The sequence below is a fragment of the Phocoena sinus genome, chromosome 9 (genome assembly GCF_008692025.1).
Source record: "Phocoena sinus isolate mPhoSin1 chromosome 9, mPhoSin1.pri, whole genome shotgun sequence".
Taxonomy (NCBI): Eukaryota; Metazoa; Chordata; class Mammalia; order Artiodactyla; family Phocoenidae; genus Phocoena; species Phocoena sinus.
Genome location: NC_045771.1, coordinates 73,531,267 through 73,547,175, shown reverse-complemented (window position 1 = coordinate 73,547,175; position 15,909 = coordinate 73,531,267). Strand labels below are relative to the sequence as shown.

General features: G+C 34.1%; 1 protein-coding gene across 2 annotated transcripts in view; it reads right to left on the bottom strand.

Annotated features, from left to right (window-relative positions):
• ITGB8 (integrin subunit beta 8) overlaps nt 1-15,909 on the bottom strand; it is a 97,355-nt gene that overhangs the window by 33,012 nt on the left and 48,434 nt on the right. For both annotated transcript variants that reach the window (XM_032642931.1, XM_032642930.1), the window contains exons 4-6: nt 11,494-11,740; nt 9,908-10,073; nt 9,168-9,326 (exon numbers count right to left, since the gene is read on the bottom strand). In XM_032642931.1, the coding sequence (XP_032498822.1) occupies nt 9,168-9,326; nt 9,908-10,073; nt 11,494-11,740 (572 nt within the window). The remainder of the gene's footprint in view (nt 1-9,167; nt 9,327-9,907; nt 10,074-11,493; nt 11,741-15,909) is intronic.

Genomic DNA, 15,909 nt, shown 5'->3' with positions numbered 1-15,909 from the left:
ACTGGGCATCTGTCTTAACCTTCTATGATACAGTTTCTGTATATGTAAAACGTATAAATACTAGTATCTACCTCTCAGGGTTATGGTGGGAATTAAATGGGTTAACATGTGTAAAGACTTTCATTTACCATTTTCTAATTATTAAGCCCATATTAATGGTAAGTAGAAGCTCATGTCCTGATGTCACACTGCTTGTCATTTACCTAGGCACTACTATGCAGGGCTGTGTGACCACAGACAAGTTCCTGATCCTTTTAGTGCTTCCATTTTCTCATTTATAAAATGGAGGTAATAACAATATCTACACTTCACTGGGAGGCTGGGTGGTGCTCCCTAAGTGTAAAGGGACAAATACCACAGGGCTGCTTAATAAAAGACAGCTTTCAATAAAAGACTGCTTAATAAAAGACATTTGGAGGCCATTACTAAAGGCTAAATGCTGGGCTCTTGGATATGCTTTAACTTGCCTCATTTATTTACCTTTTGCACCTGGCTCCTGAAGTGTTCGAATTTGTGGCTCTTGCCAAACATGGTATCAGTTACATTCTTGATATCCTTGCTACTGAATGAGGGGCATGGAATAACCATTTTTGTAAGCTTTTCAATAAGAATGGTAGTAAGTTTTCTGCTTAAATATGACTTAACCAAACATATAATTTATTTGGAACAGTTTATTTCATAAGTATTTTCATCAATTTTTGTTTTTATTGAGTCACTTTGGAAAATCAGTATTTTTTCTCATTTTCAGGGGCACTATAAAAGCAACATGAGACTACTCTGAGCCTAGCTCAGGTGATTCTGTGTGAAACTTTTGCTTTCAATTTTAAAGAAGAAAAAATAAATATTGTTTGCAGAAATAATTTCCTGGGTAATTTTCTGCAAGCATGACAAGCATTAAAATTAGGTCTATTCTAAAGTTATTATTAAAGTCATTATTGTTCACATGCCCCCCCCATCCCTCTCCCCACTGGTAACCACTAGCTTGTTCTCTGTATCTGTGAGTCTGTTTCTGTTTTGTTATATCCATTCATTTGTTTTATTTTTTATATTCCACATATAAGTGAAAATATGCAGTATTTGTATTTCTCTGTCTGAGTCATTTTACTAAGCATAATACCCTCTATATCCATCCATGTTGTTGCATATGGCAAAATTTCATTCTTTATTATGGATGAGTAATATTCCATTGTATATATATACCACAAACTTCTTTATCTGTTCAGTTGTTGATGGACACTTATGTTGCTTCCATATCTTGGCTGTTTTACATATTGCTCCTATGAACATTGGTGTACATAGATCTTTTTGAATTAATGTTTTCATTTTCTTCAGCTATATATATACCCAGGAGTGGAATTGCTGGATCATATGTTAGTTCTATTTTTAATTTTTTGAGTAGCCTCCATACTGTTTTCCAAGTTGGAGGGTTCCCTTTTCTGTACATTCCTCACTGACATTTATTGTTTGTAGTCTTTTTGATGATGGTCATTCTGACTGGTGTGAGGTGATATCTCATTGTGGTTTTGATTTGCATTTCCCTGATGATTAGTGATGTTGAACATCTTTTCACATGCCTGTTGGCCATCTGTATGTCTTCTTTGGAAGAATGCCTATTCAGGTCTTCTGCCCATTTTTTTAATCAGGGTGTTTTTGATATTGAGTTGTATTAGCTGTTGATATATTTGGATATTGCCCCCTTATTGGACATATCATTTGCAAATATCTTCTCATGTTCAGTAGGTTGCATTTTCATTTTTTTGATGGTTTCCTTTGCTGTGTAAAAGCTTTTAAGTTTGATTAGGCCCCATTTGTTTATTTTTGCTTTTGTTTCCCTTGCCTGAAGAGACAGGTCCAAAAACATAGTGCTAAGATCTTCGTCAAAGACCATACTCCCTATGTTTTCTTCTAGGACTTTTGTGGTTTCTGGTCTTACATTTAGGTCTTTAATCCATTTTCAGTTTATTTTTGTTTATGGTGTGGAAAAAAATGTTCTAATTTTATTCCTTTGAATGTAGCTGTCCAGTTTTCCCAGCACCACTTGTTGAAGACTGTCTTTTCCCCACTGTATATTCTTGCCTCCGTTGTCATAGATTAATTGACCATATGTGCATGGGCTTATTTCTGGGCTCTCTATTCTGTTCAGCTGATCTGTATGGCTCTTGTTGTGCCAATACCATACTGTTTTGATTATTGTAGCTTTGTAGTATAGTCTGAAGTCAGGAAGCATGATACCTCCAGCTTTCTTCTTTTTTCTCAAGATTTCTTTGGCAATTTGGGGGTCTCCCATGGTTACATATAAATTTTAGGATAATTTGTTCTAGTTCTGTGAAAAATGTTATTGGTAATTTGATAGGGATTGCATTAAATCTGTAGATGCTTTGGGTAAAATGGCCATTTAAACAATATTAATTCTTCCAATCCAAGAGCATGGGATGTCTTTCCATTTCTTTTTATCATTTTCAGTTTCCTTCATCAGTGCTTTATAGTTTTCAGAGTATAGGTCTTTCACCTCCTTGGTTAAGTTTATTCCTAGGTATTGTATTCTTTTTGATGTGATTTTAAATGGAATTGTTTTCTTACCTTCTCTTCCTGAGAAAATACATAATACTAATACATTATTAGTGTATAGAAAAGCAATAGATTTTTGTATATTAATCTTGTATCCTGCAACTTTACTGAATTAATTTATTAGTGCTAATAGCTTTTTGATGAAGACTTTAGGGTTTTCTATATACAGTATCATGTCATCTGCATATAGTGATAGAATCATCTATATTCATCAGAGATATTGGCCTGTAATTTTCTTTTTTTTTTTACTGTCTTTCTCTGGTTTTGGTGTCAGGGTAATGGTGGCTTCATAGAATGAGTTTGAAAATGTTTCCTCCTCTTCAATTTCTTGAAATAGTTTAAGAAAGATAGGTATTAACTCTTCTTTATATGTTTGTTAGCGTTCCCCTGTGAAGCCCTTTGGTCCTGGACTTTTGTTTGGGAGGTTTTGATTACTGATTCAATTTCAACACTAGTTATCAGTCTATTCAAATTATCTATTTCTTCCTGATTCAGTCTTGGAATATTGTATGTTTCTAGGAATTTATCCATTTCTTCTAGGTTGTCCAATTTGTTGACATTAACTGTTCATAGTATTCTCTTATTATTGTATTTCTGTGATAACAGCAGTAGCTTCTCTTTCATTTCTTATCTTGTGTATTTGGGTACTCTCTTTTTTTTTTCTGAATGAACCTGGTTAAAGACTTATCAATTTTGTTTATCTTTTCAAAAAATAAGTTCTTGGTTTCATTGATCTTTTCTGTTGTTTTTTTGGGGGGTAGTGTCTTTAATTTATTTATTTCTGCTTTGATCTTTATTATATCCTTCTTTCTGCTGACTTTAGACTTTGCTCTTCTTTTTCTAATTCCTTTAGTTGGTAAGTTAGGCTGTTTATTTGAGATTTTTCTTATTTCTTCAGTTAGGCCTGTATCACTATTAACTTCCCTCTTAGAACTGCTTTTGGTGCACCCCATATATTTTTGAGTGTTGTGTTCCCATTTTTCATTTGCCTTGTCTCAAGATATTTTCTGATTTCCTCATTGGTTTCTTCATTGACCCCTGTTTTTTTAGTAGCATGTTGTTTAGTCTCCATGTGTTTGTTCTTTTCCTGTTTTTCTTTCTATAAATGATCTATAGTTTCATGCCATTGTGGTCAGAAAAGATGCTTGATATAATGTCTATTTTCTTAAATTTGTTGAGACTTGTTTTGACAAGCATGTGATCTGTCCTGGAGAATGCTCCATGTACACTTGAAAAGAATGTGCGTTCTGCTGTTTTGGATGGAATGTCCTGTAGATATCTATTAAGTCCATCTGGCCTAATGATTCATTTAAGGCCACTGTTCCCTTATTTATTTTCTGTCTGGATGATCTCCCCATTGATGTCATTGGGATGTTAAAGTGCCCTACTATTATTGTATTACTGTCCATTTCTCCCTTTATTTCTGTTAATATTTTATATATGTATTCCTGTTTTGGACACATATATGTTAATGAGTGTAATCTCTTCTTGTATTGATCCCTTTATCATAATATAGTATATAATTCCCTCTTTGTCTTTTGTTATAGACTTTGTTTTAAAGTCTATTTTGTCTGATAAGGTTCTGCTGCTTCAGCTTTCTTTTGTTTCCATTTGCATTGAATATCAACCCCTTACTTTCAGTCCGTGTATCTTTAGCTCTCAAGTGAGTGTCTTATAAACAGCATATAGATGGGTTATTTTTTATCCAATCAGCCACGCTGTGTCCTTTGATTGGAGCATTTAGTCCATTGACATTTAAAGTGATTATTGGTAGGTATGTGCTTATTGCCATTTTGTTACTTTTTTCTGGTTGTTTCTCTGTTTTGTCTTCTTGTTTTAGTCTATCCCCTTGTGGTTTGATGATTTTCTTTAGTTGTATGCTTGTGTTCATGTCTTTTTAGTTTTAGTCTCTTTTTAGTTTAGTGATGTGCTTTAGCTCATCTCTTTTCTTTTTAGTTTTTGTATGCCTATTGCAGGTTTTTGATTTGTGGTTATCATGAAGTTCATATATTTTGACCTTTAACTATATCTACTTGTTTTAAACTGATAGTCATTTAAGTTCAAGGACATTCTAAAAGAGCTACATTTTTTACTATCCCCTCCACCTTTTGTTTTTGATATCATATTTTATATCTTCATATCAATCCCTTAACTATTTATTGTAGTTTTAGTTGCTTCTACAATTTTTGTCCTTTAACCTTTGTAGTAGCTTATTTAGGTAGTTGAACCCCTGTCTTTACTATATATCTGCCTTTACCAGTGGCATTTTCCCCTTCCTATAATTTATTTCTTTGTTACAGCCTTTTCTTTTTCAGTTAAAGGATGCCCTTTAATGTTTCTTGTAAGTTGGGTTTAGTGTTGATTAACTCTGTTAGTTTTTGCTTGTCTGAGATGCTCTTTCTCTCTCCTTCAATTCTGAATGATGACTTGCTGTATAGAGTATCCTAGGTTGTAGGGGTTTTTTTCCTTTCAACACTTTAAGTATATCATGTCACTCCCTTCTGGCCTGCAAAGTCTGCTGTAAGACCAGCTGATAGCCTTATGGGTGTTCCCTTGTATGTGATTCTTTATTTTTCTCTTGCTGAAGTTCTCTCTTTACCTTTAACTAAAAGTTGTAACAATATTTTTTTAAAAACCAGCTGCATATGGACTTAAAACTTTCTGGGTGCATTTAGCCTGAGTGATATTCCCTTTACTTTCCTGATGGTGCATGTTCATAAAACCCAAAGGTGCTAACATGCTAAACTGATCTTATCTTTTTAATTAATTTAAAAAGTTTTTCTTATGCAGTGTTAAGCAGAGAAAAACAAAGTAAGAATCAGGAAATAAGGTGAAAATTTTTATTATATGCTTTAGTTTTGACATATTAGAATTTTAATGTTATTATTCTTATAATTATGTATCAGTAATTTCCATGAGACTAAATAAGTAAAGGAATTCTGAGGAGTTAAATGATAGGAGGGGTGAAGAATCACTGACCATAATATGATGGGGCACAAAAAAATGCTCAGAGAAAGAAACACCATACCTGAGCTACTAATATAATTAGAAGTGTGGTAGGATCTTGCTTATTTGCATCTCTCCATCAGGACTGAGAGTCACAGCAATATTTGAAAGTCCCATTAATAATGGTTCATTGCATGACCTGTGTGCCTCTTCCAAATATTTGCTCTTTGGGCCCCTTTCATTGTTACTGGAGACTCTGGTGTTATTCTTGGCCAAGGATGGGGTGAATGGTTGTGAGGAGGGCTTTGCATGAAGTTGGGAATCACCCTGGAGGAGCTGGGTAGGGAGACAAAGTGAAATTCTAGGACCTCAGTATTAACCTGTCTTCTACACCATTAACAATTTTTATACTAACCTCTACCATTTTAGAAACAAATCCTTATTTTAAGCTGGCATTATTACTGGTAAATTATAAAACTACATTACTACTCAAGTTTTTCATACTGGCAACTGGAGAAAAAGCAGTGGAAAAGGTAATTTATTTAATACTATAATAGTATTTGCCAATGGCCATATATAAAATGTAACAATGCTTAAACTGTTTAAAATTTTATCATGTTATGTAATTTAAGTAAGCCAGATTATCTGCTTTATCTCTTCTATAAGTAAGACTGTAACTAGAAGGTTAGAGCAGAAACTACAGCAAGAACTTCACTGCTCTATTTATTCTAGTTTTCCCTTGAGACACTGTGGCAAAGTGGTTAAGAATATAGATTTTAATAAAAGATTGAACTGGATTGAGCCCTACCTCTGCCACTTATTAACTTCTTAGCTGTCTGTCCTCAGTCAACATTCTTAGTTTCTTCTCCCCTCAGTTTTTCTGTTTATAAAAGAAAGATAACTATGACTACTGTACCAAGTTGTTGTAAAGATAAATTTCATACTGTATACACTGTACTGTATGCAGTATACTGATATTGTATGTACATATGTGGTTTCAGTTAATAAAAACTGAAAACAGGGTAGATGTTATAATTCTGGAATTCACGTTGACCCTCATGAAACAGCTAGGTGAATAAGCAGTAGAACTCTGGATCATGTAATTTAGACATGTAAAAGGTCTTTTATCATTTCCTTTTATAAATGAAAGGACCAGAGTCTTGGCCCAAGAAGCTCAGGTACTATTCAACATTACTGGTATTGGCTGCTAGACATAAAGCCAAGAAGCAAAGTGTTTGATTGCTTGTCTAAATAATACCTTTTAAAATTCCTCTATAATGGCTGAATAGGAGAGAATGGAGGTCATTTTAAAATAAGCAGGTACATATGCTTATTAGGCTCAGGGTAGCTTTGGATATAGGAGGTTTCAGAGCAGTCGTACACCTTGTGTATATAAACACATAGTCAAGGGATCAATCAAAATGCTTCAACTTCTTTTGTTTTAGGGCAGTGTCCCTGGAAATGAAGGGAATGAACTTCTTAGGAAGAAGATCTCTTAAAACACAGACATGGGATAACTGAGATAAAAATATTCTTCTAAGCTATTAATAAACACACTACTCCTTGGTTTATTCAATACATATCAGTGACATGTGGAAGGTTCATTGTTTTAAGTAGGTAAAACAATTTTCAAGAAAGCAAATAAAGTTCATGATAGTTTGTCCAAATTCCTGATATCATAAGAGCCCAAACACTGTGTAAAATTCCATCAGAATTATAATTTGTTTCCATAAGGTTATATGGCATGGCATATGTCTAAAAGTATGAGAACATTTCTTTGCCTTAAGGAATCCGTCCTATATGAGCAACAGCACCCTCTAAAATACAATTATGGAGCGATGACTTCAATGACTTGGCAAAACTTCAAAACGATAATGCAATGCAATTTGAGAATAATGTGATTATTATTTTCCCTTAAAAAAAAAAAAAGCTTCTACTTGTCTCACAATAGAATAGTTCCTCTTGTCTTCTCCTCCACTCCCAGTAAATGAATTAGAACTCTGTCTCAGATTAAAAGAGGTTGAATGGAAGGAAAGATAATAAATGACTTAATTAAAGTGGATAGGTCTACCAAAGTGAAATGTGGCTGAGTAGAAGAGAATTAGCAAAAAGAAAGACACTAAGGGAATAACTCCAAATGCTAAAATTTAAAATTCAAATTCTAGTTATTTTAAAAAATCTTTAAATGTTGAGGCTGCTTTCAAGAATCTAAACCAACCAAGGGTTGAACTTGTTTTATGTGGTAATAACAGTTGCTCCTCTAGACTTTCAAAAAGTCTGGTAGAATGTTTCAGATTAACCAAATTTAAATAAATTTCACTCATGGGAACCACACACATTTCAGCATAATTTATATGTTTCTAATATTGCATTTCCCAAACTCTGCATGAGGTGCCTTAGAGCACTGCAGTACACTCACCAGGGTACCTCAAAATATCTTGAATTTTTAAGGGAAGCACAGTAATACATGGCATCTGTCAGGTACCCATTAACTACTAGCTGGAGGTGGTTCACAGCTTTACCATTACATTCGGCTCTGTTCTTTTAGATGATGCCATATCTTTGCAAAACTGGGCAACGTGAAAATCAGTGCGGAACAGGAAGTGAGGATGGTTATATCTAGTCTGATTCCAAGGCTTGGGAAGTTCCCATTGTAACTTATTTACTAAGAATGACAAACTATATATATACACACACACACACACACACACACACATACACACATATATTTTTTGATGTTCATGTGTATTATTTTTTTAACTGGCTACTAAGTTTTTAGGACACAAATAGTTATGTTATTTGGACCTAACTACTTAATAAACAGAACTGTCAGGCTCTTTGTTTGCTTGTTTTGCCTACGTGTACGAGGGAAAAGATTACTAAGACACTAGGTACCGCAATATAAGAAAGTTTGGAAGCTTTTGTTCTAACATTTGCATGCCTGTATAAGTAGGTGTCACGTCACAAGTAAATGATGCTTTATGCAGTTATTTTCTACATGAATAATAGCTAATGCTGGGAAAGATGTTCTAAGAGATTGTATTTAAATATATGATTCAGAGCCGAAACTAACCTTCAGGAAGCAATCCAGATATGCACTGTTTAAACAAAAGAGCCTTTAAATATAGATAAACTTCAGAAGGAAGGAGTGAGGTATAAAATTGAAAGCCGGTTTTGTTTTACTCCTTTTTTCCCCTAGTCTCTACTTTGATTCTGTCTATTTTACTGCGAGGATTCCTCAAGCCAAATACGTTCTTCTTAATCTCTAATATGTTTTTCAATACTAACCCTGTAGAAGTAGTTATAGGTAAACTAGTAAGGCAAACGTATATGTATATGCTCTTTTCCTTTTAAGGTCCTTCAGTTGAGTAAAAAGTAAGCTCTTCTATCACTCTTATTTTCATAAATTATACAGTGCTTTGTAGTATATTAGAGAGTCAACTACTAGATATTATCAAAGTATTTCAGCCTTATATTTTATTGAGCAGAATTTATAGACTGCATTGTTCTGTAACTTGTCTTTCATGACTTATCCTGACTCTGCATCATGATCCTTTAGGTGATTTCTCGGTACAAGGACAGCTGAATTGCCAATTTAAACTTATACTGTAACCAGAAAAGTCGTAACTACTAATAGGCTGTTGCTGTATTACCATGCTCGTTGATCTGACGTAGACGTTGTTTTTCAGATGGCAGTTTCCGTCATTTGGCACCACTATGCCTGCCAATTTGCTATCTAGAGCAAGATGAGATGTCTGATCTGTCATCACCAGCAGCAATCTTTTAGCTTCTTTTCGCCATCCAATGTGACTCTTAAAATAAACATGTAATTAGATCTTGTACAATAACATAGATCTTTACTATGGTCTTCATTTCAAGTAAACATTAAATTTAAAACATTAAGTCAGGCTAGAATGATGTGAATAAATTCAGTGCTGTTTCATAAATAGCATTAACTTTTATTTGTATATCCTCTTCCACAGCCGTTTGACCACACTATCTCCTGGCTAGAGACTTCTGGTGTTCCACAGAGGAAGAACAAGCCAGGTTTATGAAGTGCAGACTGCCCACTGTGATGTGAGTAGGACAACAAGCTATTTCTGTTTTTTTCCTTGGAGAGTAGTGAGTGAAAAGAGCAGCCCTTTTGGAAATGATTTTCCAAGTGCATAAGTTATTCTTTCCCTTTTATCTTTTCCTATTTATAACCCTCTCCTAATTTAGCCCCTCTGTCCTGAACACATACCAAAATGAATAATACTGGTGACGAATAACAGATAGGAGAAGAATGTATTCTTCTATGCTATGTTTTCACTCCATAAATCAAAGGGAAAAATCCTAAATTCTTGGAGAATTTTTCATCTGAGAAAATATTCAATAATGTGAAACTTCTTACCTCACAGACAGCTGCCTGAAGCATAGCATCAAAACCTCCTTCAGGTGTATCTATATTTCCAGAGATCTTCTGTCTGTGAACTGCTTTTTCAAACTCAGTGATGTTTTCCGTCAAAGACAGCACATGGATATACCCATGGGGAGGCATACAGTCTAAGTTGTAGTCACTATATGGGTAAAGAAGAAATGCAAATTCTGTTTTGCTATGCGTCCTTCAAAGATCCAAAATACTACTCATGGTCATAGTAAAAGTGTGTGGTTGATGTGAGAAGGGAATACCTTTTTTATTTTTGCCAAGAAAATTTTATTAGAGAAAATCTGTATTTTATAAAATCAGAGAAAAGCTCAATATTGGTGAATATTTCTTCGCATGTAACAATATAATGCCTTGGTCGTCAAAACATAAAGAAGATTAAACATGTTTAATATAGGACACCTAAGGGCTTTTATTATGCTAATATGCACTGTTAATTTTTAAGAGGAGATGAAAATTTACAGTGATTTCCTATCACATTTGCCCATGGAACAGCTGAAAAACACTTTTTGGGAAATGTTTTTAGGAATTTAGTTAAAATATTATACTACTGTTAGATATTTTAAAATATTTTCCTAATTTTAAAGTGATGCTTGGTGTAGAATTATTGATGAATGGTCAAAATTCATTAAAATTGTTTTGAGAATTCCATAATGTCCCCAAAGGTGAGGATCATTCCTCAGGTGCATTTGTATTCAGGGAGAAGGCGTGTGAAACTCTATGTGGAGAGGCATCAGTCTTGTTCCTCTACAACAGAAAGCAGAGTTGTTTTGGTAAATTAGAGTATATACTGTAAAGTGATCTGGGCAATTCATGAAAGTAGGAAAGAAGACGATAAAATGAAATGTTTTGTTAAGGAAGACCTGAACACATTTATAGTTCTCTCTGAAAATTCAACAGGCTACGTATCGTGTGAGAAATTCATATTTTAAAGGTCTGTTTTCCTTTCATAGTAGGGAATATGCTGTTCCAAAATGATAAGAAAAAGGGCTCTTTCTAGCAAACAAATTCTCTCTTTTGACCTACCTATCCTCCATGTGCTAGCTGAGTTTTGTTTGAAATCACATCATAAGCAATGTAATTATAAACAGTCAAAATACAGTAATGGAAATACAGATGCAATACTGGCAAAATAAGTACTTTAAATTTGATAAACCTTAATTCAGCAAATTTGGATCAATCAAAAAAGGAATACAGAAGTTTCAAAGACGTATTTTATATATATATATATATATATATATATATATATATATATATTTATATATATATTGTAGCCTGATTATTGGAGGTTTATCCAAAATTACTAATAATATTTGTGTTTTTTGTAATAGAAACTAAGTGAATGATATTTGAAAAAATATAAAGTAAAAAGCCACGCTTCAGTCTCAGAAGTTTTCAGATAGAAACATACTTCTTCTATACATATTTTCATTTATCATTTAATTAAAACAAAAGTATAAAATTTAATAAGTCTTTGATTTAAAAACAAAATGAGGTTTTATAAGATTTTAAATTTGTTTAGCATTAGGAAGTCCACGTCAAATATTAGATACCTGCATTGATTATGAATTCTTTCTGGATGGATACTAATGTATGGTGAAACTGTTTTATCAACGTATGAGCCAAATCCAAGGCGGAAGTCATGGGAGAAAAATGCCATTTTTCTAGATAAATCATTTCCAACTGAATTTAATTTTTCAATATTATTGTGCATTGATGCTGAGACATCAACCAGATAATAAAGATCCACAGGATATTTCTTCAGAGGATGAATTTTCAGCATAAAGTTAGCTTCAGCTCCTAGTTCAGAGAAAGACAAACATAGTATAGTATTCATTTTAAACATCTCAGGTTAAGGTATCAATAAGCCAGTCACATTTTAGGTATAGAACAATTATCACAAATTTGTGCATAATGAAAGAAATTGGGAATATTCCAGAATAATTTCAAGGCAGTTTGGAAACGGTACCATCCCAGACATACCAATGTCTTAGTCTCCAACTTCTACAGTGCATTTCTCGTAATTCTATAGGGCAGATAGAAATAATAACAAATAGACCAGCTCAACATAAATGTAATAGGTAATATATTTATCACCATATGAACCTGTATTTCTAGTGTCTAGTAAAGCACAGCACAAACAGCAAGCAGCATTCTATCATAAGAGAGAGTAGGTGTCTGTGCTTGTTTTCAGGTCGCATTTAGATATGAAGACAGCCAGAAAGGTATTCTAAGAAAATTTACCCCTTATTGGATGCAGGTGTAGATTCATTCTTTTGGGTTAAGGTATATTTACATATGAGATGTGAAAACTCTGGTACTGAGAGAAGTACATTAAGCTATTCAAAATAATTCCTACCTCATCATGTTACTTGATTAGATTCTCCCCAACAGTTAGTTGTAAGAAGAAATGAGGCAGTGGTCTGAAGAATGATATGCAGCAGTGCCACATTGAGGACCAAGACAATGTAGGGGACAGCATTTGTCCAATGCATAATGGGTGCATGATAAACATATGTTGAAGAGGGATCACAGGGGCAAAGAAACTGGATGAGTAGAGAGGGTCACCATAAGGAGAATTGTTGGAGCCTCCAAAAGACAACTGTCTTTGCAATACAGTTTTATTTAGTTTTCTGTCCATTATCAAGTGATACAAGGATTTGGTACCCTACAGAGTTAGTACTTCTGTATTTAACTTTTTAAAGTACATGATGAAAAGTTATCAATTTAAATAGAGGAAGTTTGTGAATTTTACTTTTTTAAATAATAAAGCAAATGCTTGTAAGTCATTAATTATTTGCACATGGGGAATATTTTGAGTGTAAAAATTTTTTTAATAAATACAAATTTGTATACATAATTGGTAGCCTGATCTACTTATTAAAGGAATCTTACAATTTATCAAATCATATTTTCAGTCTTAATATGCTTAAAAATAGCAATATTTTAAAACTTACTTCACAAATCAAATGTTCTTCAACCAGATTATGGAATGTATTAAAAATAGTAAGGTTTTTTGGTTTGTAATATTAATTATGGGAGAAAGGGGCTATTTACTTATTCCTAATTTGCCTTTAAATGCAGGAAACTTCTTTATTATAACATTCTTGGATTTTCAGCCCAAGAGTTTGGGAGGAGAAATTGGGCTTGCATAGCCCAGCCCAGTCAATTCTTTCACTCCTTTTTTTTAGGAGCTGGGCTGCCTTCAGTGAACATATATTTGGCTCTGCTTTCCAAGTATCTGGTGAAAAATCCTGCCCATGTGGAAGTGTCCTGCAATTTGGGTAGAGAAGTTTAATTCAGAAGAATGATAGAATCTGGTAGATAGGGCTGGATCGATGAGAAATAGAAATGGAGCGTATTGGGGAGTGTGGTTCATGTGGAGGAGCTTGAATTTTAATGTGTGGGTCAGCATTTAATTTTTAATTTTTTTAAAGTTGTGTAGTTGTTTTTTAACTGTTGACTTGGACATATGGCTGAAGGCATTAGGAGCTGGCCACATGGTATTTTCATCTTGATGGATCATTATAGTTTATGGTGGCTCTGTCTAAAGATGAATGGCTGCCTATTTTTATAGAGTCATCGAAAAATGTACCAGATATTCAGCGTACTGTGTGAGTTGTTATATTATTGGTTGGTTATCTCAGCCAATAGGCAGAGTCTACATAGCATCAGCAAAAGCACAGGCCTTGGAGGCCTGAGCTATTCAGGGAGCTCCAGTAAAATGCTAGCCACACAGGAGCCTTCAGCACAGGTCAGCTGCTCATAGCCTAGCAAGCGAATCCTAGTCTCACTGACCTCAGCAAAGAAGAGGGCTTTTAGGAAGCCTTGCCAGGCTTTTAGGAAGCCTGGCCAAATGGCCATGGTTAGAGGGTGCAGGCTGCTGTAGCTTGATTTTGATTACATAGATGCTGGCGTTAGCACATGTACCTGGGTCAGTTGAAGACCTCAGCGTGGGCTGACACCTCAGTAAGACAAGTTTTCACTAAAGGAGAAAGGAGAATCTTTCTGTACACAGGCCTTTTACTCATCGCTGGAGAGAATGATAATCGCTACTTTTAAACTACAAGGCACTTGAGTTTCCTAAAAGGTTCTAGCTTTAAGTAGTAAGCTTAAGGTGGGCAGCCCTACATAGGCTGACCCCAAACCCCACTCTGCTTGTTAAGGAGGAAGCTGAAGGGGCCAAGCTTAGATTACCATATTTTGCCCATGAGCCTGAGACACTCCCCACATTATGCTCTCAAGTTGGCTTTGGATTGGATAATTATATATGACGGAGAAACCTTCTCTTGGAGGCAGTAGACATATCTTTTCATGGGAACATGGATACCATGTCCCTGGATAAAATTGCCATTCAGTTCCTACTGGGGTGCCACCAACACTGGGCTCAAAGGGAAGATGACATTAAAGAGGTTTTGAATATATCGAATGAGAAAGAAACACATCTAAAAATAAGACAATATCTGCGGCCATCACCACTGTGATATAAATTCCAGCAGCAATGTCTTAAATGCTACTCTGAGAGAAGGAGCTATGTGGGGGTGGATTCTTTTAGTGGGTAAGAGCTACTAAGTGCAATGATCCATATAAAATATTTACCACAGTATTTGGTACACAGTAAATATATAGACTGTAGTAATTATTACCATTAGTATTACTAGATTCTAACATTAGATCTGTTCTAATGTTAGAATAAATGATAGATAGAACTGTTCTATCTAACATTAGATAGAACAACATTAGGATAAGAACTGTTTATTTATCTCTGAAGCCTCTGGGTTTGGTACATGCATAGCCACTCATAAATGTTCTTTAAACTATATTGGAAGAATATTTTGATACAGCATTTCAAAAGGCCCATATATATACCACAGTAAGAAGCTAATATTTATAACTTCTTTCCCATAGTTTAGGGAGATCTTAAATAGTTTCTCTCTATAAGAGGAAAAGAGTATCATCTGGCCCCAAAATATTTATGCCACCACTTACATTATCTCCAGGAAAGCTTCATCCTCATAATTTGAGATTCTAAAGGCTCAAGTCCTATTCCTTTGATTAACTTTAAAGGCAAGAAAAGAGTCTGTGACATAGAATAAGAAAGAGGACTTGGAGGAAAGTTGAGACCTACTTAGAGCTATTGCCAATATTGGTTTGAATAGACCAAAAAACTAAAGTTGTTCGAATGAGTTTTAAATCACTCAAATAATGGCGTGAGCATCTCTGAAGAGCTGGCTACAACAAACATGACTGGATATTAAGAAAAGATAAATAAGAAATATTCTGCATAAGATGAAACTGAAAAACCATAAGAAAATATGGAGAACTGTAGCAGGAGGAAGGAGCTGCCAATTTCTATTCATTATCCTTGAGCCGGGGAAGGAGAAGGCCCAAGAATTAGACTAGTTTGAAACAGCAAGGTACAGATTCCAGCACATTTCTGGATTTCTGTGTGGGATAAAATGGGGGATATGTGCCAGGTGTTGAGGAGGAAAAATGCATGACTCTATATTTTTAGGTTTTTTGAAAAAAGTTTTGAATTCAAGAAGAATACCTGAAAAATCTTACATTTTAAATTAAGCTACACTAAAGAACTTTTTTTCTTTAAAATATTAAAATGAATCAAGTTTGAAACCTTTTCTTCAATTAGTGAAGTACAAATTATACTCATCCTTGTCATATACATTATATTACTTCTGAAACAGAAATCGAGAATTATCTTCTCTCACCTATCTTCCTAAAGATTTCATTTCATTTCACTGTTCTTAGGGGACATAAACTAGGATTAGTCGCCTATTTCTGTTATTATTTTTCCATAAAATTGATAGGTAAAAATTTTAAAAAGTATAGTTTAAGAAGTGAAAAGTAAAAGAAAATATCTTTTTAAAATCTCATTTAAAATATTCAATTATATATATTATATACATATTTTATATAGCCCTAACATTCCTTTAAAAAACTTAGTATATGAT